The sequence below is a fragment of the Chamaea fasciata genome, unplaced genomic scaffold (genome assembly GCF_029207755.1).
Source record: "Chamaea fasciata isolate MVZ Bird 193981 ecotype frontalis unplaced genomic scaffold, bChaFas1.0.hap1 SCAF_2, whole genome shotgun sequence".
In the NCBI taxonomy this organism is placed as follows: Eukaryota; Metazoa; Chordata; class Aves; order Passeriformes; family Sylviidae; genus Chamaea; species Chamaea fasciata.
The window spans coordinates 109335216-109361018 of NW_027094087.1; the positions used below are offsets into that span (position 1 = coordinate 109335216).

A 25803-nucleotide genomic window follows, 5' to 3' on the forward strand; every position below is an offset into this window, starting at 1 on the left:
CACAGAGCACTGCAAGAGAGAGAGCTAAGCATTCTGGAGACTACTTCACCCTCTTAAGACATCTTCTTAACTATGCTTACAACAGTAATATTAATGTACCCAATGCTGAAGTTCTTCTCAATAATGAAATTGACTGGCTTAAGAGAATCAGGGTAAGTTTCAGGAACAGTTTATTCCTGATAATTAGGTTTTTGCTGCTTTGTTGTAAACTGCAGTTTTGGGCTTAATGTTTGCTGTTTGGAGTATCCTAACTTTCTCTTAAATGGCAGGATGAAGTAAAAAGAACAGGGGAAACAGGTGTCGAAGAAACGATCTTAGAGGGTCACCTTGGAGTAACAAAAGAGTTGTTAGCATTCCAGACACCTGAGAAGAAATACCATATTGGTTGTGAAAAAGGGGGTGCTAATCTCATTAAAGTAAGTTCAAGTTTTTTGACCTCTGGAGGGGATTTTTTTTTTTTTTGGTCTTTGTGAGGTTTTAGAGTTGGGGGGGAGATGGATTTTGGGGGGTTTTTTACCTATAAAAAATAAATATAAAAATATAAAAAAATGTTGTTTCTTTTCCCTATAAATAACTAAAAAGAAGCTTCACATCTTGTGGGCTGTATACATAAAATGCTTTTGATTGGAGTTTAATATTTTCTTTAAAAAAAAATTTAAATTGTAATTTTCATTCATAAAGTGTATTTAACATTCTCATTCTTACTGTATTCCAGTACTTGACAAATATCACACAGTGATCTACATACAGGATAGTCCTGTACGGGACTGTTTTCCTTCATTACTCCTGTAATGGCTTTCCTGTACATGTTCTTAATTAGTGCTGTTAATGCTTAGCACAGGTTTGAACAAATGCATCACATCTGAGCATCCCTTTAATCAGAGATGTTTTCTTTGTACTTCTGATATTATAGAGCAGGAGTGTTGGTTTTTCAGCACTAATTGATTAAGAGCTTTGTAGATAATACTGGTTTTGCAAAAGAAAATTTTTACCAGTCAAGAACAGTGCAGATATATTTTTAACTTTCAGTGGGGAGGTGGATTTGCAGGGAATCACTTTAGAATGGAGTTCTTCTGTTCTAAATTTAAAAGCTCATTGTGGTGTTGCTCTCAATTTTTACTCTTGTTTTTTTTTAAGTACCTCTCTGGTTCTCAGACATTCATTTATGTAATAACCCTTACTCTCTTATAAAATGATTTCCGTGGTAACAGGTGATTTATTGTCTTTTTTTTTCAGGAGTTGATAGATGATTTCATCTTTCCAGCATCCAATGTTTATCTACAATACATGAGAAATGGAGAATTGCCTGCTGAGCAGGCCATACCAGTCTGTAGTTCACCAGCCACTATCAATGCTGGCTTTGAGCTCCTCGTTGCGCTAGCAGTTGGATGTGTGCGGAATCTCAAACAAATAGTAGACACGTTGACTGAAATGTATTACATAGGTACAGCAATCACTAGTATGTAATACTTTTAATTACCTATTTTCTACTCTTTAATGTATGTATCATGTATAGGTTTTGTTTATATTATCCACTGAACCAAGTGCTAAGTTTTTTAGTTCGTTGTTTGTGGCTGCTTTTGATGTTGCAAAATCAGTTTGCCAGCGTAGCCTTTACTTGTTTTTCTTTATGCAGTAAATGTACTGACTTGCATTCTGTGGTCGCATCCAAATTCCAGCCCCAGTCACTTGCAGAGTCTGACCCTTCCTGTCCCAGTCTCTGACTACTCCCCTTTGTCCATACCAGCTCCCAGGAACCTCATTCTATCTGTATCTTCTACTTCTGTCTCATCGTTTCAGGCTCTTGCTAACCAGTCCCAGAGCCTCACCAGGTATCTTCAGCTTAGTTTTAGAGCCAGTCTCTTGGTTGCTCACCTGATTTGTCATGCACACAGACACAGGTCCTCTGTCCTGCTGCTCTTCTACGTTCTGAACTCATTCTCTGCTTGTCACAGTCCTTTTTCAGGCTCCATTTTGGCCTTGTCTCAGCACAACTCTGCACTGAAAGAACTTTCTCCCTCTCACTGGAGAAAGATTGTGGTGATTGCAGTTTGTTCAAAACTTGCAAAAATTAGTGCTTCAAAAGCCAATAGTCAAGTGAAACTTGGGCTAATTTTCACAAGGTTGGCAAAAGGCTTATTTTTAGCACAGGTTATTGCTGTCATAAAAAAACATTTCTTAAAAATGACCAAGCAGGAGCATATTTTTTTCAGCCCTAAAGGGACACTGAAACCATTCTGCTGTGATATTAACAGGGAAAGGGAAAAAAACTAGCAACCACCAAACAAAATCCAAACACCATCAAACCAAGGAAACCCCAGCTCATATGGTGAGAAAGGCTGGGAGAGTTGGGATTGTTCAGCCTGGAGACAGGAAGCCTCCAGGGGTACCTTATTGTGACATTCATTACTTAAACGTGGCTTATAGGAAAGATGGAGAAAAAGTTTTGTACCAGGGCCTGTAGTTACAGGAGAAGAGGCAATGGTTTTAAACTGAGAGTAGATTCAGATTGGACACAAGGAAGAAATTCTTCACTATGAGAATGCTGAGACACTGAAACAGGTTGCTCAGTTGTGGATGCCTCATCCTTGGAAGTGTTCCAGGCTCCTGAGCAAATCATGTCTAGTGGAAGATATCCTGGCCCATGGCAGGGAGTTCGACTAGATGATCTTTTAAGGTCCTTCCAACCCAAACCTTTGTGTGATTTAACAGGATGTTTAAACTCACAGAGTTTAGCAAAACCATAAGCAGCTAAACATAGTATTCAAAAGTGAAAATTGTCCACTACCTCTCAGAGTGGCTGTGCTACTTGCTTGAATGGTGCTTGAGGTTTTTCAGTCTCTTCCTGTTCGGTTCCATCTCAGATGAATAAATTAAAATGGCAGCTTTATGGTTTTCCCCTCTGCCTCATCCTTCCTTCTTCACCCTTTTCTTTTGGGAAGTAGTGTATTTCCTATCACCTCACAATTAGGGGGATTTCTTGGCATTCCCTTCCATTCAAGTCTTTGATAAGCACCACAGAACACTGGATCTCTGTGGTATGTCAGACAGAGGAGAGAACACATGTGTGAACTGTGCATGCTCTGGGATTCATATACCAAATCTGCCTGTAAATAAATATGCATGCTTTCTTATATCAGAAGTTTTTTTGGTACAACTACAGAAAACCAGGTTAGCTTAGGTGACAACTTAGGTGATACATGTTCTTGAAGAGATGTGAGGGACCTGAGAGAGAAGACTCAGGAGCAAAAAATATCTATCAAGTTATATGATAGCATTTGCTAAAACTGTTTTGCATCCTGGCAAGAAAAACTGAGGCTGAAGTGAAATACTATAATTTTTGAAGGACTGTAGATTTTTGAGAGTATTACAGTTTTTGAAAGGGTTATAAATTGGTTATATATTCTGTATTCATTCAGTTGAATTCTTCAGCTAAGAAACTTGCTGGTATTGAGGAAAGACTTCAGTTTCATATACAAATAGACTAAATTTTTCCCTGGCTGCCTCTTTAGTTATGCAGTAGGAGATAATGTTATAATGTTAAGATTACAGATAGAACTGCCCTTCACAGAAGTTGTATTAATTTAGCAATTAAGTTTTCTGATGGTACATTGTTTTTTATTAAATTGCAGTATGATACAGACTAATAATAATTTTATGCAACTGCCCTTTGTACTGCATTGATGTCCTCTTTATTTTATAACAAAACCATTCCCTGACCACACTCTGCTGTTTTCTCTCAGCTTGTGAAGCGCTCACGGAATGGGAATATCTGCCTCCTGTTGGGCCTCGACCACCAAAGGGATTTGTGGGACTGAAAAATGCTGGTGCCACTTGTTACATGAATTCTGTCATTCAGCAGCTGTACATGATTCCAGCCATCAGGAATGGGATTCTTGCAATTGAAGGCACAGGCAGTGATGTAGATGATGACATGTCTGGGGATGAAAAGCAGGACAATGAGGTAAAATGAATTATATAAAATTACCTAATCTTTAAATTGTAATTACTTTTTTATGGAAAGGTTAAAGTTCAGTAGCTAATCAATCACTTTGACTTCCACTGATATCTGTGGGAAAAATAGGATAACATTTCATACTTGAATAGGTTCACTGCCAGAGGGGCACTTCAGAAGATCCAAATGGCAGGGTTTGCAGAATTCCTCCTCAGGCATTTCTGCCGGAAAGCACTGCACCTTATTTCTCCCACCACAACTTTATTAATGCAAAGACAGTATTTGGGTTTTCAGCCGAGTATGAAACACCTTAGGTTGTCAAATTAAACAAGGGGTAAAAGTAACTATGAGACAGCTACATATGAAAGTGAATTGCACAAATTTTCTGCTTTTCAGAGCAATGTTGACCCACGAGATGATGTGTTTGGTTATCCACATCAGTATGAAGATAAACCAGCGCTGAGCAAAACCGAAGATAGAAAAGAGTACAATATTGGAGTTTTGAGGCATCTCCAAGTAATTTTTGGCCATTTAGCAGCTTCCAGGCTACAGTACTATGTACCAAGAGGGTTTTGGAAACAGTTTAGGTAAGTAGAAAATTGATTATTGGTGTTGGTTGGCTGGATCACTGAAGTGCGAAAAAACTAATCACAGTAGAATGGCAATGCTGTAAAGTGTAAAATTAGCAGAAGTTGTGCAGCTTTATCTGCCTTTTCACCATTCTGTAGAAGTTTGTTAATAAATTAAAGTTTACTGCAGGGTGGTTCTTTCAAATTTTAGTAGTTTTTGATAATGAGACTTTGAATTAAGTATGAAGCTATACTCAAGAGATTGTTTTTACTCACCAGAGAGTGTCAGGGACAGAACAACAGGTTGTATAGTACATCAAAAACCTGTAGCTTGGCTCTTTAAGGAGGAGGGGTTAGGAGCTTGAATAATATTTTTTTTCAAAAAGAAATTGTTGGTGAAAAAAACAAAGCGTATTTGTCAAAATGTGCTTTCATTTTCAGACTCTGGGGTGAACCTGTAAATCTACGTGAACAACACGATGCTTTAGAATTTTTTAATTCATTGGTGGACAGTTTAGATGAAGCTTTAAAAGCTTTGGGCCATCCAGCAATGTTGAGTAAAGTTTTAGGAGGGTCCTTTGCTGATCAGAAGATTTGTCAAGGATGCCCACATCGGTAAGTGTGGAAGATTTTCATCTTTTTTTATAGAAAAACAACCCATGTTTGTGTCATTACGAAAGTAATTTGAGTCAAGAGTGGGCTTTTTGTGTGGGTTTTTTAAGCTAATAGATTTTGTTACCTCATTTTTTCTACAGCTGAACATTCATTGAGCCTACAGGTGCCTTGAAGTACTCATTATTGCTTCTACTTCACAGATTGTATGTGAAGCATTGTGTATTGACCAAGGCAGGAAAAGATTATGCTTTTTCATGTTAAAAGTGAAAACAATTGTAGGGACCAAATGCAATGAAAACAATTTTAGTACCTGGCCAACAGTTGTTGCTGTCGTTAGTTTTTCATAATGTGTGTTTAGAGCTGAGCCAAATAGGAATCTTCAGTTCCAATGAGTAAAACTGTTCATACTCTCCATGTAACCTGTAATTAAGGACAAGAGTAGGAAGTTCATCTTTTTCTTAAGGCTTCTGCTGTATTTGTAGTTAACTTTAAATGTGAATACTGAAATTCAGCTTTGTAAGAAGGTATGTAAGAAACCACCCATGCCAAATCAGACTGCAAGTCTGTAGCTCACTGTTTCAGTGATGGTTGTTAATGAAGGAATAGAACTTGATATTGCAAAGTTGGAATTCCCCAGACTTTTTTAATCTATCTCTCTTTTTGCAATGGATGGTTAAAATTGCAGAATTCAGAATGGCCTAATGATGAGCTTATTCTTGTTAGCATTTGGCTCTTTTTTATTATTGTGTTTATTTCTGTCACTATCAGTTGGCCTTCTTACTGTTCAGATCAGTTGTGGTTCTTTAATAGTTCATATCTCTGTACATTGCCATTGCAAATTCTCTTTATTTTGAAAGCTGACCATTTCCTTTAGCCTTCACATAGCAATTACTGGGAAAAATAATACAAATGGATTTTATTGTGGTAATCTTTCAACTTCAATTTACCAATGGATGAATAAGAAGAATTTGTAAAGTGAACATCTTAGGTTTCATGGGTGCCAATGAGTGACTAGAAGTGAGTTGAAATACTGCAAGGTAAAATGATAGCACTGATTTTACCTTATATGCAATGGGTAATTAAATGGCAGATCCAGACCAGAAGCAACGTGAGTTACCATTCATTGCTGATATTATGTATTATACTGAAGTATTTTCTGTGGTTTTGGAATTGTACTGGATTTGCAGAATGTTACTTTTATTAATAAAAATGTTACCCTGGTTGTAGCTTAGGGAGGAGAAAACTGATAGTAACTAAACAGTGGTTTTGTGTATAACAAATTAGCAGCCTTTCTATTTTTTTTTAAGTTATTTATTGGATGAATGAGTATTGCTGTTGGTTGAAGTGTTTCTAAATATTTATTTATTCAAGCCTTTGAATGCTTGATTGCATATCAGGGAAACAAGCCTTTCAGGGTTACACTTGAATAGATGCAGCTTTTTCAATTTATTCATCACTTCTTTATCTTTAAAAACAAAAAGTTGCTTCCAGGATGTATCAACTGGTTGGCTCTCAAGCATTGCTGGTTCATTGCTAGAGATTTGTTTGTAGATTATATTTGGAACACAGTGTCAAAGCCAATCATAAACATTCAAAGAGGCTTTATAAATATGGTGATTCAGAGGTTTTTAGACAGAAAATAAAAAGGCTTTTTGTTTGGTTTTTTTTGCTGAATTGCCATCTGTTTTGAACTATTGTCTTTAGGTGTGATACAGTATTTGTGTTTTTCAGTCTAATTCCTGACCATTAAAATATGGTGTTCAGATACTGTAATGTAACTGTAGGAAAACTGCAGTAAACAAGAGTTCAGTTCTTTTACTGCTTACACACTGTAGCACATGTAAAACATAAAAAGTTGAACACATTCCTACGTTCCTCATACATTTACCTGTTCATTGCTAGGTACGAGTGTGAGGAATCCTTCACAACTCTGAATGTAGATATAAGGAATCACCAAAACCTTCTTGATTCTTTGGAACAGTACGTCAAAGGAGATTTATTGGAAGGTGCAAATGCATATCATTGTGAAAAATGCAACAAAAAGGTAATGATTCCTTCTATATTAAATTTAACTGTGATGTTACAGCTGTACTAAGTTCAGTGTTAATTCATGTTTGGGGAGAAAAGTCATTCTTTTGTTACTCAGTTTGGTATTCGGTGAGAGTATATGAATTGAAATTTGAGAGCTGGTAACTGTTCATGTCCTGTTTTAGGTGGATACAGTGAAACGTTTGTTGATTAAGAAGTTGCCTCCAGTTCTTGCAATCCAGTTGAAACGATTTGATTATGACTGGGAAAGGGAATGTGCAATCAAATTCAATGATTATTTTGAATTTCCACGAGAACTGGACATGGAGCCTTACACAGTGGCAGGTGTAGCAAAATTGGAAGGGGATGACGTGAATCCTGAAAATCAGATAATACAAAACGAGCAGTCGGAAAATGAACACTCTGGGAGCACAAAATACAGACTTGTGGGGGTACTTGTGCACAGCGGCCAGGCCAGTGGCGGACATTACTACTCTTACATTATCCAGAGGAATGGTGGAGATGGTGAGAAGAACCGGTGGTACAAATTCGATGATGGAGACGTGACAGAGTGTAAAATGGATGATGATGAAGAGATGAAAAATCAGTGTTTTGGGGGAGAGTACATGGGCGAAGTGTTTGATCACATGATGAAGCGAATGTCCTACAGGCGCCAGAAGAGGTGGTGGAACGCTTACATTCTTTTTTATGAACGCATGGACACGATAGACAAAGACAATGAACTAATAAAATATATTTCAGAAATCACTATCACCACTAAACCCCACCAGATTAAAATGCCCTCAGCCATCGAGCGAAGCGTGCGGAAGCAGAACGTGCAGTTCATGCACAACCGGATGCAGTACAGCCTGGAATATTTCCAGTTCATAAAGAAGTTGCTTACTTGTAATAGTGTCTACCTAAACCCTCCTCCAGGTTAGTATGGTAATGTGATAGTTATGGATTAATTTCTTGAGGAGTTTTGGTTTCTGTGGCCAAGGATTTATCTAGCCGGTGAAAATTTGGTGTGTCCTGCTTTGAATACGCTTGTCCTTCTGGACTTCTGTACTTAAACACCTCTTGTTGAGGTGTCCATCAGTGATAACTTGCCAGAATATTTCGCAAAAAATACTTCAATAAACTATGAGCTGTAACTCAGTTGCTGTATTAAATGAAGTTAAAATACTCACTTTTGAGGGCTCTTATTGAAAAGAGTTCTCAAAGGTGAGATACTGAATTCGTAAGACATATGTTAGCCTCCAGGTACCTGTGTTAAAGCTTACATTTTCAAATGATACATTATAGAAGTTAGAGGCTGTTTTGATCAAGTTTCTTCTAAAATTGGAACACCATGTCAGACAAAACAGTAATCTGAAATCAGTTAAAATATTGAAAATTGCTTTTACTTTGTCTACATGTGAGTATTCTGATTTTTCTTTAGGACAAGATCATCTGTTGCCTGAAGCAGAAGAAATAACTATGATTAGTATTCAGCTTGCTGCTAGATTTCTCTTCACCACAGGATTTCATACAAAGAAAATAGTCCGTGGCCCTGCTAGTGATTGGTATTTTGTCTTTTAACAACAATTAAAATTTTGGAAGTTTGATGTCTTTTAAAAGATCCCATTTAAATACATGGTGAAGGTGCACATGAGAAGGGGGAAAATTTGAATAGAAAATACTGGGAGGAATTTGAGCATTATAATATCCTGCTGATCTCAACTGCTTCAAATTACATTTTCAAACAGAGCTTAACTCTGTCTTTTTGTCTATCTTTTAAAAAGAATAAAAGAATGGAAGCTGTCACTAGCACAGAACTAACAGGTTATGTTTTCTGACAAATTCAGAATGGTTTTTGCATTGTTTTAATAGTTTAAAACAAAGCTCTTTACAAGCCATTGTTACAGCTTGTATTTGAATTCTGTTTGTGACACATATAGTCTCTGAGACACTGTTGGCAGAATACTTCATGTACATTGCTACAGGGCCTGTAATTCAAATCCACACTGTGACAAACAGTCCCATCTTACTCAGTTTAGTCCTTCAGCTGGGTTGTTCTCTGCTGGGGAGAGGAGTCTGGGTTACTACTGGTCAAATTGGTGAGAAAATCTGCTATTCATGGCCAGTAGTTTTCCAGCTTCTACTAAGTATTTGTGTGATAATGGCAAATTCATACCCCCAGCAGCAATTTCCAGAGTAGCTTAAGTTACTCCTTTAAGAGATCAAGAAGACTTCAAATGTTCCTGCCTAAAGGACAGAGTAATGCAGGGCCATCTCTGAAACAGATATTTTAGTCTTTGGGTATTGAGTTTTTATTTTGTGGGTTTTTGTTTTTTTTTTAATCTCTAAATTAGACTATAAATTCTTTTTAGGTTACATATTTAGTTACATGTTGTATACACAGCTTATGAAATCCACCTGTGTTCTCTGCTGCTCACCCTCTCCCCCAGTTCCAGTGCAAAGAGAATGGTGGCTGCCAAAATAGGACCTGCTTTGAGGAGTTGTTAGGGGGTGTAATGCTGTCTTAATTCTTGTAGATGATAGAAGTAAAACACTACAGTTAAGTGTTAGGCTTTTAATTGAAGGATATCTTCCATTTCTGATTGCTTATAAGAGTATCACTATAAGAACTACAAATAATCTGATTAGAATCATTTTGTGAACAAAAATGTTTGGGGATCACCTTTAACACCTATTTTCTTCAAACTCTGCAATGAACATGTCTGCCAAAATTCACTAATGTCTGCATTTGGTCAAAGCTGTGTCATGTCCTGTTTCAGGTATGATGCCCTGTGCATCCTGCTCCGTCACAGCAAGAATGTACGTTTTTGGTTTGCACACAACGTCCTTTTTAATGTTTCAAACCGCTTCTCTGAGTATCTCCTGGAATGCCCCAGTGCAGAAGTGAGGGGTGCATTCGCAAAACTTATAGTATTTATTGCACATTTTTCATTGCAAGACGGACCATGTCAATCACCTTTTGCCTCTCCTGGACCTTCCAGTCAGGTATTTAATTTTCTAACAAAAAGTTTTTGAAGCTTATTCTTACTTCTTCAGTATAAGCATTTAATGTAAAGTGAACTCTGGAGAAGATGCATCAGTGTTGGCTGGAAAGCTGTTCAGCCGATTTTGCACTACAAAAGATGATGTAACACAACCACTTAGAGAGTTGCTGTCACAGGGTTCAGTTTCCCTTCATTTGTAAATCTCTGTGAAGGCTCAGTGAGAGCTTTGAGCTATGAGTGTGAAATATGAAAAAATAAAAAAAAGCAGTGGATATTTTAGGGAAGTAATGTCTAGGGAAGTGAACCCTTGTTTTTATTTAGAACTGTAAAACAAACAATCAAGCCCCCACAAACAAACAAACACATTAACATGAAAACCTGCAGGAGTTCCCTAAGTTTTAATTCCATTTATCTTGCAAGAGTGAAATTGCCAAAAATTATAACTTAGTGTAGGAGTAGAGAGTGAATTGCCTGATTTCACACAGTAGAATTGACTAACAACAAAAAGCCTACATCTTATTGTGATACTTATGATAACAGTGTTAAAAAAGATCAACCTTTTTGAGCGTTTGTCATGGTTTAATGTCTCTTTTTGCTTACATGGTCCCACTTCTCAGAATGTTTTCACTACTGTGTGCAGCAAAAGCATTTGTTAAGAATTAAATTAAAGCTCCATAGGCTTAGGAAGTGTTCTCTATTGTGAGGTATTTGAGATACACCTGTGGAGGTGATTTGATTGTCTTAGTCTACGAAGTTAACAGTGGAATTGCATGTGCATTTCTTGAGTATTTTGGCCTATCTGCTATTAGAAAAAAAATGCAGTTAAAAGTTTCTATAGCTGCATAATTTCTTAGACTTACACCGTACTGAGTGGTGGAAGTCTTACTCCCTGTCTGTCTGTCTGTGTCTTTTTCTCTGTGTGAGACACAGAAGGCTGACCAGCTGCTGGTAGTTTGGAGCTTGTATAAATCCCATACCTTTTAACCAGTTCTGTTTTCTGTCATAGTACAAAGTAGAAACTAAATAAAGATACGATAGATTCGGCGACTAACAGAAGAACTTGTTTCTTTCTGTAGGCTTACGATAACTTAAGTTTAAGTGATCACTTACTGAGGGCGGTACTGAATCTTCTAAGAAGGGAAGTATCCGAACACGGGCGCCACTTGCAGCAGTATTTCAATCTGTTTGTGATGTATGCCAACCTAGGTAAGCAAATTGCTTTTACTGATGACACTGTAATAAACTGGGGCGTTATTGATGGTCCAGTTACAGAGATAACAGCAGGAGGATCCAGTTTTCCATCCTTAGGCAGATTGTTATAGTTGTATGTCATATAAATGCTCCCTAGCATCTTGTGTTCCTCCTCTTCGGAGTTTGGGGCTTCAGTCTCCCTGTCATCCATGGAATATAAATATGAGAAGCTTGAAGCAGTAGAACAGTGTCCTGCTGAGAGAGGGCAGGAATGAAATTTTATAAAATACTTGACTGTTGCTGTTTATCAGCTCATGCAGGAAGTAGACAATTTTAAAGGAATTTGATTTCCTATCTCTAAAATTAATCTAGACAATTGTGTTCATTTAATTACACGTGTAATGTCTGTTGCTTTCATATACTTTGCCTACCAAAGCATTCTCTCTCTGGCAGGCTTCTGTCATGACCCCAGAGTAGAATTAGAGTCATAGCAGAGAATAGAGATGCAATTCTTCTGCTCCAGCTTCTCTTTTCTTCTTCACTAGCTTTTCATAGTCGGTGCAGTTCAGGCCTCTGAGTAGGAGAGCACTCAGAGGCCAGATAGGGAAATATAATTTTATTTGTGGGTCTGAGTCTGATCGTTATCACAATCTACCCTGCAGAGATAAACCTGGAAATACTAATACAATAAGCAGTTGTCCTTGTCTTATTACTGTAACCTCAAGGCTACTGTATGGATGTGGAGTTCATTCAGCAAAAACCACAGTAACATCATTCCTGCATTCTCTGAAAAAGATTAAATTTTCTGACATTTTGAGAAATAAAATAGTAGATTGTTCACATCAGAGCAAGTGAGAGGTCAGTTCTACAGAGGATGCAACTACAAAACTATCTAGCATTGCAACTACAAAACTATCTAGCATAATCAGAAAAAGTGCCATTAAGAAAGCACTTACACTCCTTATCAGAAAGATGGAAGGTGAGGTCCAGTTGTATTTCAGAATAAGAAAAGACTTGGAAATGTATGAAAAATCATTACTTTAAAGCAAAATGAGAAACTGAATGCAAGAAGGGATGTAGTGAATTTCCTGGTGAGTACTTGTGTAGTATGTGCAAGGTATTCTTGCAGTAAAACCAGGTGTAGGTTGGGATTTTTTGGTTGGTTGGGGTTTTGGAGGTTTTCTTACTCATTTTGTCACTTAATTTACATTTATTACGTTGTGTGGCACAGTTAGAAATGTCTTAAGTTTGTGATTGATGTATCTAGGACATGATAGAAAAATAACAAAATACACTGTGGGGGTTGTTTATCCTATCCTCCTGGGCCTCACAATAGAAGGATTAATTTATTGTCCAAAAGACTTCTCTGAGGCTTTGCTATTTACACAGATGCTACTTGTGCATTGCTTAAGTGCTAATGAGCACTGTGAAGAAACTAGTAATTTACAACTCTCCTTCAATGTGATTTTTCAGCTGTATATAATTTTCTTGTGCATCTTTACTGATTTGATTTTTTTCCCCAGAAGGTATAAATGAGAGTTTAATAGAACTAAAAAGTTGTGAGTCATGCAAACTCTTGTTATTTTTCTTCTAAAAAATTCTAAAAGTATTTTCAGTGCCAAAAACAGTATTATGTTTTTTCCTCCCTGCCTCATAAAGGTGTAGCAGAGAAGACACAACTTCTGAAACTAAATGTTCCTGCAACCTTCATGCTCGTGGCTCTGGATGAAGGTCCAGGCCCTCCAATTAAATACCAGTACGCTGAGCTGGGGAAGCTGTACACCGTGGTGTCACAGCTGATCCGCTGCTGCAACGTCTCCTCACGGATGCAGTCTTCTATCAATGGTACAGTGCATTTTAACTTTGCTTTAGATCCATTCACTAAATCAGTAAATGTCTTTTTGTGCATGTTTAGCTATTATTTATAAAGTGGATCAGCTGGAAAAATGTTTTCCTTTTATGTTTAGCAACTCCTTTCATTTAAACAAACAAATCTGTTTGTCATAAGCAAAACTGATTTGTTATACTAAAAAGACCAAGACAGAAATCTGTTCTATATTTTATGCTGCTTGGCTTATTCCTTAAAAATACAGGGAAATAATTAGTAAAGTAGGAGGCTGTTCATTACAAAATAGTAATGCCTTTCAAATAGTTTAAGCTCATTGTAAAGTGTTGTCCAAAGATGTTTTTATCTTGAGTAGGCAATAAAAGAATTGACTACAGAAATAATGAGAATAATACAGAATAAAAGCACCACAGCAGGTTTTGAGATAAGTGATAGTGCTTACCACTGAAGAGATGTTGCATTGTTTTGGGTAGCTCGTGAATATGATTTGATGCTTGTTCACACTCGAGACAGCAAACAGAAGCTAGTGCTTCAATTTATAAAAGATAAAGAATCAGCTAGAAATTCATTAACCACAGTGTAAATCATTAACATTTCCAGTAGCTGAATAGAGTGCAGTTATTTTTGAGAAATGGTGACAGGATATTGGCCCGTGTGGACTTTATAGCCTATATCAGTACACGTTCTGCTAAGCATATTTTAGAAAACCTAATTAGAAATCTGTAGAGAAGCTATTTAATGGCAAACTGATTACAGCTTGATGTGTCAGGCTATAAAGTCAATAGGCTAGACTGTGTTATAGTGAGATTAATGAACTGAAAATTTTACTGTGCTGTAATAAGCTTCAGAATCATGTGGCAATTTTGGTTGAGGTTTTTTCCAGTACATTACTTGAAGCTTAAACTGAAAAGATACTCTACCTGTGAAAAATAGTTGTATATTTAGTATATTCATAATATTGTACTAAAAAAATTATGTATTTGAACTTTACTTTGGCTACTAATTATGATTACTGTTTCCATAATAAAGTTATTTTTTGCTTCAGCTTATGAAGCTGGAAAAGTTCTCCCTAGTCTTCTGGGCATCTTCAAACAATAACTCAAAACACTGTTAAATTTAGAAACATCAGGAGCAAATCAACATTCTTTCACTACACAAAATAAAGCTGACTAAATAAGATACATTAATTACAAAAGTGTATTTATTCTCTACACTCCAGAGATACAGATGGGACTGTTCTAACATAGATATTCCTCTGAACAATTTTGCATTGTCTTGTGAAGTAAACAGACATTATGTCCCTAAAATATAACTTGGGCTGTGTTACACAAGCAGTGAAGTAGATAAATGCAGGACATAAGAAGATTTCTCTGAGGAATCTCATGATTTCTCCTCTTGCATGTGAACATGTCTCCAGTTGTTCTGCTATAATTGTCACTGCATAATCTTACCAGAGAGGGAGAAGCAGCTCTCTCAGGCAGCAAGTGTCAAGCTTCACAAACATAAAAATTAGTTATTTCATACTAATGGTTTTTTTCAAAGAAAGTCAGCTATTAAGGTAGGGTTTGTTTTTGCTCCATCTGTGTTTTTTGATGAGTTACACCAGTTTGTATTTTGGAGTGTCTACACTGAAGGTACTTCAGCATCTTTTAATCTATAATAACTGTTTGTTCTAGGTAATCCCCCACTTGCCAACCCTTATGGTGATCCTAATTTATCTCAACCTATAATGGCACTTCAGCAGAACGTAGCAGACATTCTGTTTGTGAGAACTAGTTATGTAAAGAAAATTATTGAAGATTGCAGCAACTCTGAAGAGACCATCAAATTGCTTCGTTTCTGCTGTTGGGAGAATCCTCAGTTCTCTTCCACAGTCCTCAGTGAACTACTTTGGCAGGTAAAAATAAGAAGCTAGGAGAAAGATGGGAATAAAGATATGAATGATTCTGCATTTATATGTAATGGTATTGTATTAAATACTGAACAGGTGCTTGATAAATAAACTTTCCTCAAGATGGCATCCTCTGTCAGTATTTACAGTCTTAGTATGTACAGATTTGTACATCGCCTTAGAGTACTGTGAGAAGGGCTTTATGAATTTAGGGAAACAATCAACCTTTGACAAGTCAGGAATGATGTGTTAAGGGTGGAAAGTAGACCAAGGTGGTCTTTGTGTGTTTCAAGAGCATCTGCTGAAGCTTTCTGTCATTATCCACAAATGAGATTAGTAGATGACATGGGAAGTTGGAATCATTTCCTAAGATCCCCCTTAGGGGATCTTATTTATTTCAAGTTCATAAGGTTTTTTTACAAGTCTGCAGAACATATATGGCTTCAGACTCAGCAAAGAATCTTTGATACTGTCTTATATTTCCATTGTAATCTCTGTAAGGTCAGTTACACTTTTCTACTCCAAATAAAATTCTTTACATCTGTTAGCCCATCTTTATATTTGCACTTTTTTTTCATGTAACATCAGATTTTTCTGTGTCCCTTTGGTTGACACTTGAAAGAATCATAATAAAAATCACCTTATTGATATTTTGCTAGCCATGTATTTTGCATTTTAGGACAAACTGTGAAGAACCTTTGTACACATTGCCTAAAAGTAGTAATATCAATGAAAAGTGCCATTTTTAAATTCAACTTTTCTAAAGGTATTTTTTAAGGTACCTTCTTCAGCATATCATGCTTGGGGCTTCAGATCAGCTGTGTCAGAAAGTCATAAAGAAACATTTTGTCCTTTACAGAACCTGCTGTATTTATAAGCAAACCAAATCAAACAAAATTTTAACCCGCAAAATTTCTGACATAACCAACACTTTCTAGAAAAGAAGTATCTTGAAATATGCTTTGAAAGTACAGTAAACTTCAAATGAATTGTGTTCTTGCATTTCACTGTGTAAGCTGCCTGCCTCAAGGAATGCTTTCTTGTGTTCTCTGCATTTTCACTTTTTAGGTTGCATATTCATATACATATGAGCTTCGACCTTACTTGGATCTGCTTCTGCAAATCCTGTTAATTGAGGACTCCTGGCAAACTCACAGGTCAGTATTTACCTGTCCTTTTATAATTCAATATTGTTCTGTACAGATTGTTTTTCCAGTGGCTCTGTTGCTAATCCTTTCAATAGGTATTTCTTTTTTTAAATAGGTATTAAATCAAAATTCTCAAATAAAGCAATTATTTGTGTTTTTATCTGAAATTTTGAGACAAGTACAATTTTTCACATTCCTTACTATTGAGAAGTTTGCTATAAGGCCAGGATTTCTCACATACAAGAGAATGTGCTGTTTAGGTTAAGGTCAGTGGTCGTCCCTCTGAAGTGCTCAGGTTGTTTCATAGAAACATCCCCTTGAGGTGGGTGAGCAACAGCCTGGGCTTCCTCAGGAGCACATCAGATGTAGGAGTGGTACCATGACACCCATAAAGTGTGAACGTGGGAGAAAAGAATATTTCACATATAGGTATTCTCTGTATGATCACATTTCAAGAGAATTGTAACTTCAGCGTATGACTTATTAATCCAGTTTTGAACCTAATTTTTATATGTCTGCAGAATAAAGCTTTCAGAAGTTATTAAAAATTTTAATTACTGCAAATACTATTTGTATAGTCATTTTTTCAGAAGTTTAATATAAAATATATTTAATATAAAAGGAGTAGGTGAGATAACACAAATATCATCAATATGCTACCTGTCAGTGATGCAAAATGTCACTGTTTCATAATGAGCAGTTATAGGTGGTATGGGATTTACTGAATCATTTCCAACTGTATCTCATAGGACATTTGAAATACTTTGAATGAGAGCACACTTGATAGGTATGGGAGCAGAGTCCTGTCCTTAGTTGTGGAAACAGACTGCACATTTAGGATGTTACCAATTGCCTGGGCTTATTTTAGGAGGGACTCATAGGAGATTGTGGTCTGGCTTGACCGCACTCCAAACTATGATGACTGAGTTGTAGGGATTTCGTAATCTTCTTTATGGGATTTGCTTATATTATCTTCTCGATAAACAAATAATTCCATGAGGTGAGTCCACAGAATGCTGGAGGATAGGCAAACTTTAATAGATAGGAAGTAAAATTTGGATTTTTAGAGTTGGACTGCAGGTGAAAAATCATGGAAGTGGTTGTTGGGGATAATGCTGTGTTTGGAATAGCAGGGTATGAAGGAGGTGGCATTTTGTGGTGTGGCTTCCCTGGAGAAGTACATCACTCCATGTTGCTTTGCAATGTCAGTGCTCTATGGAATTGTGTTAGGCTTCCACAGAAGGTATTAAATGGCCAGCTCCAGTCACCTGCTACTTGCTGCCACTTGTGGCCATAGTTTGAAGTACTTGTCTCTGCCCTGTTCTTGGTTTTGCTGAGAGTTTTAATGATCTTTGTCTTCTCCTTAAAAAAAAAAACAACAACCCCAAAACCCATCAAACCACCACAAAACAGTGAAATTGTTCATTGTAAATGGTGTCTTGTTACTCCTGGAAAACGAGTCTGATCTGACCTTGGGCAGTGTGCATCCCCTGGGACAGCTTGTCCTCTGGTGCTGCAAGATCACTGCTGCTGGCCCTTGGCATCAGACCCACTCTCTTAAATTTCTCTTCATTTGACAGGTTAAGTGCCAAGTTTGGAATGGTACATGTGCCATTAAATTAATTTTACTAAGTCAAGCTCATCATTGCTTTACAGATAGCGCCTGGGCTGACAGCTGCCAGGGCTATGAGGAAAGAGGGCAGTTGCTTTCCCTGCCATGAATGTAGCTCTTTGAGACACCAGTGTGGGTTCTGTGCCCCCTCTGACTTTTTTTCAGAGCCAAAAGTTATGTCAGTTCTCGGTTTTTGCACAGTTTCAGGGCAGAATTAATTCCTCTGCCCTGTTGAAGAGCAGAAGGCACAGAAAACTGGGCTTAGTTCCAGAGAATGCACAAATGTCTTTTCCCATGCACAAATATGTACCATTCATTCCCCTTCAGAGGAGCTGCATGTAAAAGGGTGTCTTTGAGAAGCATAACTGAGTGTAAGTAACCCATCTGTTGAGGATTTAACTGTTCCAATTCTGTAAGGACCTATTGCGTTAACAGGGCTGATTTGTACATGCAGTAGATACTTAAGTAATAAAATTAAACTGTTAAGGTTGATTACTGTGACTAGAATTAATTATAATTACATTTCTTAATATATCTTGTTCAGTTATATTTTTAGCATGTTTGGTAATTTTTAAACTAAATTTTATATATATATGACATGTCAGGGTAATTTTCTAATTTAAAAAAAAACCTCTTGACTTACACCAGAAGTCAGAACATCAATTGTCCCTTTCATAATTACATTGTATATAGAGCCTTAATTCAAATGCTAAAATTCTTTAACACCTAAAGTTTTGTCATTGTTCTGGTTTGTTTTCTTCTAGGATTCACAATGCACTTAAAGGAATCCCAGATGACAGGGATGGACTCTTTGACACCATTCAGCGCTCAAAGAATCATTATCAGAAAAGAGCTTACCAGTGTATAAAGTGCATGGTAGCTCTCTTCAGCAACTGCCCTGTAGCCTACCAGATCCTTCAGGTGATAACTTTTTTTCCCACTTCTGTGTCTAAAAAATACCCTAAACAAACCCCACCATTATTCCGTTTTTAACACCCTCATTTGAACCTTCTGTATGAGAAGGTCATGACAAGGGATTGAAAGCAATCTGGTTAAATTCACACTCATTTGCAGCTGCAAATCTGCAGACTTCATTTCAAATTTGAAGGTTTCTTTGGGGAAAAACATTTGTGACTCTAAGAGCAGCAGATAGGTTGGTGGTCTCTGACAGCTGATGTATAGGAAAGGGAAAACACTTCTGTTTTCAAGAGCAGAGGAAATAATTGTGAATTGTTCATTTTCCATCTGCAGAGCAATGGAGATTTGAAGAGAAAATGGACCTGGGCAGTGGAATGGCTTGGAGATGAGCTGGAGCGTCGACCATACACTGGCAATCCCCAGTACACCTACAACAATTGGTCTCCACCAATACAGAGCAATGAAACATCAAATGGCTACTTCCTGGAGAGGTCACACAGTGCTAGAATGACTCTTGCAAAGGCTTGTGAGCTCTGCCCAGAGGAGGTAAAGAATTAATTTGACTTTCAATTAAGTAATTGAGTGAAGTGCTTCTGTAAATAATTAATCTTAGCAACAGTCTCCTCATTTATGAGGTAAACATTTCATATGTACTTTATAAATATGGATTTGTATTTTTATTTTTCAGTTTTTACTACTGTTCCTATAGACACCTGTCACTTAGAGAATTGGCTGTATAAAATTGAAATTGACCATTTGAAGTAGATTATGGATGGGTCTGTATTTCCAGTAATGCATTTATAGAGGGAATTTTTATTTAGTACAATACGAGCTGTAGGTGACAGGGTGAGGTGGAATTTAAATGTCTAAAACATGACTCTAGCATGTCTGAAACAATCAGTTTCACATAGGCTTGGTTCGGGCTAGAATAATTGTAATGTTTTTAAAAAAGTAAATTAAATGGGCTGTTTCAAACTTCAGGAACCAGATGATCCTGATGCCCCAGATGAACATGAGTCTTCTCCACCTGAAGATGCCCCACTGTATCCCCATTCACCTGGTTCCCAGTATCAACAGGTAAAAGCTCTGAGTTGTACTATTTGTTCAGAGTTTCAGGTTTGCTTTTTTTTTTTTTTTAGCATTTATGGCGACTTAAATTATAGGCATTTAGCCAGAAGTATGTTACTGTCAAATACCATGTTTGGAGGAATAAAGGTACACCTCCATATCACCAGGAGCAGTTTCACCATCAGAGCTTCAGATCAGGGATTAATCATCCACAGAAAAAGCAGAGAGATTGATGCCATCCCAGCCTAGTGCATACTGAATTTGATTCTGTTGTATATATTGACATTGATAATATTTTGTGAGTTGCTTTCTTGTTTTCAAATATAAAATCAAGTCTCAAGGCCTGAATTTGGATAACTGGAAGGCTTTTGGAAAAAAGCTGGTGGCTTTGTTGCCATGTAACTCATGCTATAAACAGCGATCTCTAGATCTTAAGTACATATAATATCCAAATCTGGTTTTATGTTAAATGGCTGCTTTGTTAATACTTTCCAGTGGAAAGCCAGATGAGGAAGAAGTCATAACCAGGGTCTTCTTACTGAATTGACTAAATTATTAGATCTTTCGCTTAGTTGCCATTTTTGTTCCAATTCATTTTGTATATTCCAAATCTGCTAATTGAATTTCCTTTCCTGCCCAAATCCATTTTCCCCTCCATCTTGCTTTCCTTACTTGATGTTCTCAGCAGAGCAGTTGGTAAGTCATGCAGATTTTCCCACTCCTTCCTGAGCTCCCGAGTTCAGACACATTCCGTAACCTCACCATTGCCCTTGTCACGTGTTCACTTTCTTGCAAGAGACAGCATTTCTCACTAACACACACACAATCCTCAAACTCTTGGTTTCTCCACAAACTCTGCAAAACAGTAGCTAAAAATGAGGTGGTTTTGTTTGCCAGATCTGTGTGTTACTTTTTAAACTGGGGGCAGAGCATTTGCAGAAAACTGCTGGTCTAGATTTCGGTCAGTTCTGTAACGTTGAAGTTTCCCCCTTAAAAATTAAAGTGTGCTGCATAAACACAGGTTTGCTTTTTCCATTGTTTTAGGGGAAAAAGGTCAAGCTGGTTGAATCTGTTAATGAAATACGTGCACGGTTTAGTGTGCAGCACATAGGCAACCTCTCTTGGTCTCCTTTTTTCTCCTTTCTTGCTGCTTTTGCTTTGCATGTAACTGTTTGTGATTCAAAAGCTGAGATTACTGTTTCAACTGATGCTTTTATCTTTACAAATCGAAAGTTTTTTTCCCTTGTGTGTAAATCGGCAAGGTAAGTGAAAGGTGTGAATCAGAGGAATGAAGCAGCTGGGGATGTGTGTTCACACCGATGTAGGTACATGAGAAGTTGGTGTGCTTGAGGATACTTCCCAGTGGTCTGAGTGGAAAGGGGGAAAGCAGGGAGTCAGGAGACAGCCCACGGGTTTAAATCCCTTTGAAATGTGTGTGCTTTGTTGCAGAATAACCACGTGCATGGACAGCCATATACGGGCCCGGCAGCACATCATATGAACAACCCTCAGCGAACTGGCCAACGAGCACAAGAAAACTACGAAGGCAGTGAAGAAGTTTCCCCACCTCAGACAAAAGATTAGTGAAATGCACATAATCAATTAACTTGCTCCATCAAGACTGTGCACCCAGGCCTTACAGTCCAACTTTTCTCTGTGTCTGGCTAATATTTAAAACTAGAAAAACTATTCCTAATCAACATGGAGTGGAGAGTCTATTCACTGTCTTATCTGCAGAAAATTGCTGTCAATATATAACCCGCCTGCAGTGGAAAGTGTATAGTGTTTTGTAATAAATGGCCTGATGCTAATGTGTAAATGGCAAAGGTGTATATAGTATATTAATGTTTGACTGTTAATTCTTGAGCAAGAAACATTTTTTTTTGTCTTGATGAGACTCACAGATCTACAAAAACAAAAAAATAATTTCTTGATATATCTGCTGCGCTCTGCAACCAGTGTTGCCTGCCTCATGGCAGTTGGATCAACTCCTTTATGAAAAAGCCTATCCATGTCAACCACAAAAATAGTTTCATGTTAATTCTTTGCCACTGGAGTCGATTTTACTATGAGCAACGTAATGGCTGGTAACCTTTTAATTATTTGGTTGATGTGGAAAATTGGTGATGTAACATTGTTTCTAGATCTTTTTTCATTGCCTTTTTCATTCTGGTATTAGGTTAATCACTTTGAAGCTATAGTTATGCTGTAACATTTAGCATGGCTTCACACCAAGTTAGTGTAGCCAATGAGGGGAAAAAAAAAAACAAAAAAACAAACGTGACAGCAGTTGTCCCAATGTGACAACTGTATTTGCTCAGAACTTTTTCTTCTTACACCTAGACTATAAAATGGGGAGGGAAAATGTGACAAGTGGTTTTCAGTTTCACATATGTTCCTCACATCTGATGTTTGACAGTTCTCTCTCTGGGTGGGATAAAGAACACTTAGTTTTCAGTAATAGGAATTTAAAAGATTTAAAACAAATATGCAAAAATTTGCTATGCCAGGATGCCTGGAGCATAATAGACTGTATTTGGTGTGCTTGTTTTGTTTCTTTGGTAGAGCTTATTAGATAAACTTCTAACACTTTCCTTCTACTGCATCCCAGTGAAGTGGAAGTCAAAAAAATCACAGAGTACTTGTGAGTGCCACTGCACCAAGTTAACTTGCTGGTTTTCTGCTCGTTCACAGTTCTACTTGAAAGCGAGAATTGTCTTAGCTCTTTATCCATTATACAGAAAATCTTAACATTAGAAGCAGGGTTTAAATATAAAAGAAACTACTGGTTAGTCAAATACAATTCTGAGGTATCTCTATTCCAGAATAAACATTTGTTTAAAGACTTAAACGCATCAGTAAATACTGTATTTAAATGAAAATTGGTAACTTGAATGTGTGTAATTTTTTTGGAACCTGTCTAAAAACCAAATACCCCTGCAAAACAGATACAGCCCACCCTATACTATTTAAATATTTTGCTGTTTTATTTTATAGAAATTATTTTGCTGAATTCACAAATAGAATTTGATTTAAGAAGAATGTTTTGTCCTGTGGTGTGTGTTGTTTTTTGGGGTTTTGTTTTTTAATGGACTGCACAGAAAGGTGAATTCTGTGCAGTGGCACTATGCTGAATTCTGGAACAACAGTCACATTGAGATTCTGTGCACAAAAAAAAAAAAAATTGGCCCTCAAGAATAAAATAATCAGGACAATTACACTGTAAAAGTTTCTTAATGTGATTTATCTTGTACTTTTTGTATGTTTTTATATATACATATATATATTTAAGAGCACAAGCTTGATGGTGTTTTTTACAAATGAGTTGATAGAAACAAAGCTGCTTATCAAATTAAAGGTCTGTAGTTTTGAAATGAACAATGGAAAATTCAGTCCAAGTGCATTCTTAGGCATTTAGTGTAACAAGGGAGGGACACAGAAGATTTTTGAATATGCTGTGTAGCGATGATCACTTTTATGCTTCCATGTTTTTCCTAGTGCTCAAGTTAATTCAGATTTTTTTCATAGTTTTTTAGTAATACCATTTTACCTGGATTTAGTAAATTTGGATAATGTGTTCCCATTTATGTTTGGGGATGCTTGTTGGAGGTTTTAACTAAAAAAATTCTACCCTGAGTTCTCAAGTTGAAATATTTATTTGGACCAGTAATTGTTAAACAAGCTATCTCAGAGGCGATTATTACGTATTTTGTATTACATAGGTAAAATATATAATGTGCTAGTTCAGCCTTGCCAAATGTCTTTGCTTTTAATAGTGCAATGATTGTAGAGACATGTCAAACCTGTGACACTTTAAGGCTGTGGCTTTCTCCAGCCATCCCCAGCCCTGCCCCAGAATTGGGAATGGCTGCAGTGGCAGTTGTTTTCTAGGCAGCAAACTGAGGATATTGTGCATCTTTGTGACATGAAGAAGGATAAACCCATATTGTTTGCTGCAGCTGTTGCTTTTTAAACAGGCAGCTTCAGTGTAAGGTGCAATGTTTTCTTCACTCTGGGCAAAACCATTTTGAATTGTACTTCTTAACAAATATTGTACAAGCAAAAAGTTTGATATGCACGTTTCTGTCACAGCATTTTGGCAGGTGACTTTCAGGAGATGCACCTGGCGATACCTCGTTGGTGATGGCACACTCTAAAGCAGTAGCCCTCAAAGTGCCTGAAGATTTAATTCCCCCATCACTGATTTCAGTCCTGTTTTCTGTTTAGAACAGTTTCTAGGGAATCTCTGGTCTTCCATAAAACGAGCCAATAAACAGTAAAGCAATTCCTTGTGTTCCTGGCAGTGTAACATGGAATACACAGAAACTGAAAATCCATAGGTGATGTTGAGTCGGGGTTAATGTGTAGTTTGACCTTGGGGGAAATCCATAACCTTACTGAGCAGATTTTCTCCATCTTGTACATTTGGATTGTGGTTGTTTAGTGACTAAATTAAGCTTTTAACACTTGCTACTGTCAGTGTTAAAAATAGTACAGCCATATGTAAAAAGAATTCAGTCACTGTTTGTCTGTCAGTAAATATACTACATTTTGGTCACTGAGTTGGTCACCTGCACCTGTATTACCCCTTTGACGAGAAGGAGATGGCTCAGGGTTCAGTCAAACCCTGTTTGTCCTGCAGGATCCAAACTTGTGGGAATGGACAAGCAGAACAGGACTCTGCCTGGCATGGAGTTTTTCACATTATTTTCCCAGCTGATTACCAGCTCTGAAAATTTGAGTTCTCTGTTTTTCAAGCTTGTGTATCTTGCTGAAATTGAGCCAGAAAAATTAAATTCCCCCACTGACATTTCTTCTTCTTTTTTTTTTTTTTTTTTCCTGAGTGAAACTTTGGACAACATGAGAGATTTGTGTTACCATATTTGCTATTATGCCTTCTCAGCCACTCTGTTGTGCCTAGCTTGTGTGTTTTAGCATATGTATCATGAAAAAGCACTTACGGTTCCAAAACTTCCTGTATATTTCCTGAGATCCAGGAGAGAATGAGATTAGCCATTCTGCCAAAGCTAAAATGGGCAAAAATTGGCTGCTGTAGCAATTTACTTCATTTTTGGTTTCAATAAATTTTGTCTACCTCTTAAGTCTTTTGCCAGAAATGAATAGGCTGATGAACTGTGTCAGGGCAAAGTGGCTCCATGTTTTTGTTGGCATGAGTTCCAGTTACTGGGCATTGCAGGGAAGCTTTCAGTGCAATGGATTTAACTAAAAATGAAAGCTTAAGACTGACTGTGTAAATTAGGGGAAGAAGTGGCATGTTGGGAAATTTGCAGTGTAACTAGTTAATCATTTAAATATCTTAGTTAAACTTTGTTAGCCCACACTTTCAAATCCACATTGAAAGTAAATTCTCTCCCCTGTGATGTAAGACACACCTTTATTTTTGGGAGGGTGAGATGCTGATGCCAACCTCATATTTCTTAGGACAGGTGTGGGAGTTTCCCATTTGTGGCTCTGCTCCAGCACAGCATAATCAGGACAACAGTGATTTTGGCTCTCTGTCTTCTTAATTTTCATGGTCTCCATCATGCTCATGACACCACTTTCCCCCAGCCATAAGGTCTTGGGAATAAATTCTGCACCTGCCTTGCCTAGAGTCAGACAGAAGAGGCGTTCTGGGAGCAGCGGGAAGTGTCTGTCCAAACTGTGTGCTGCCCCGTGGTGCTGCAGTGGCAGAAGGCAAAGTGAAAGGATCCCAGCTTCTTCCTCCTGCAGGACTCCTGCTCTCCTTGCAGGTGTTCTGGTGAGGAAGATGGCACCAAACCACTGTTTGGAGCTCGGTGCATTTTCTCCTGGCTGGCAGCTGGGATCAGAGTGATGTGTGTGTGCCCTCTGCCATTCAGGGTGTCCCTGTCCCTGCCTTCCAGTGAGGTTGCCATACCAGCACAGTTTGGCTGAGACTTGCCCTCTGTTCCAGACTGGAGGAAGGGCTTTAACCC

The 25803-nt window shown here is 37.5% G+C and overlaps 1 protein-coding gene across 3 annotated transcripts in view; it reads left to right on the forward strand.

Annotated features, from left to right (window-relative positions):
- USP9X (ubiquitin specific peptidase 9 X-linked) overlaps nucleotides 1–24404 on the forward strand; it is a 98359-nt gene extending 73955 nt beyond the window's left edge. For 2 of the 3 annotated variants that reach the window (XM_066177035.1, XM_066177036.1), the window contains 18 exons: nucleotides 6–152; nucleotides 270–416; nucleotides 1237–1459; nucleotides 3744–3964; nucleotides 4352–4542; nucleotides 4966–5139; nucleotides 7042–7183; nucleotides 7353–8103; nucleotides 8609–8732; nucleotides 9948–10173; nucleotides 11249–11378; nucleotides 13023–13208; nucleotides 14886–15106; nucleotides 16169–16257; nucleotides 18625–18781; nucleotides 19112–19324; nucleotides 19760–19855; nucleotides 21296–24404. In XM_066177035.1, coding sequence (XP_066033132.1) covers nucleotides 6–152; nucleotides 270–416; nucleotides 1237–1459; nucleotides 3744–3964; nucleotides 4352–4542; nucleotides 4966–5139; nucleotides 7042–7183; nucleotides 7353–8103; nucleotides 8609–8732; nucleotides 9948–10173; nucleotides 11249–11378; nucleotides 13023–13208; nucleotides 14886–15106; nucleotides 16169–16257; nucleotides 18625–18781; nucleotides 19112–19324; nucleotides 19760–19855; nucleotides 21296–21430 — 3573 coding nt within the window. In that variant the 3' untranslated portion in view covers nucleotides 21431–24404. The remainder of the gene's footprint in view (nucleotides 1–5; nucleotides 153–269; nucleotides 417–1236; nucleotides 1460–3743; nucleotides 3965–4351; nucleotides 4543–4965; nucleotides 5140–7041; nucleotides 7184–7352; nucleotides 8104–8608; nucleotides 8733–9947; nucleotides 10174–11248; nucleotides 11379–13022; nucleotides 13209–14885; nucleotides 15107–16168; nucleotides 16258–18624; nucleotides 18782–19111; nucleotides 19325–19759; nucleotides 19856–21295) is intronic. The other variant, XM_066177037.1, reaches the window with a different exon arrangement.
- The last annotated feature ends 1399 nt before the right edge of the window (nucleotides 24405–25803 follow it).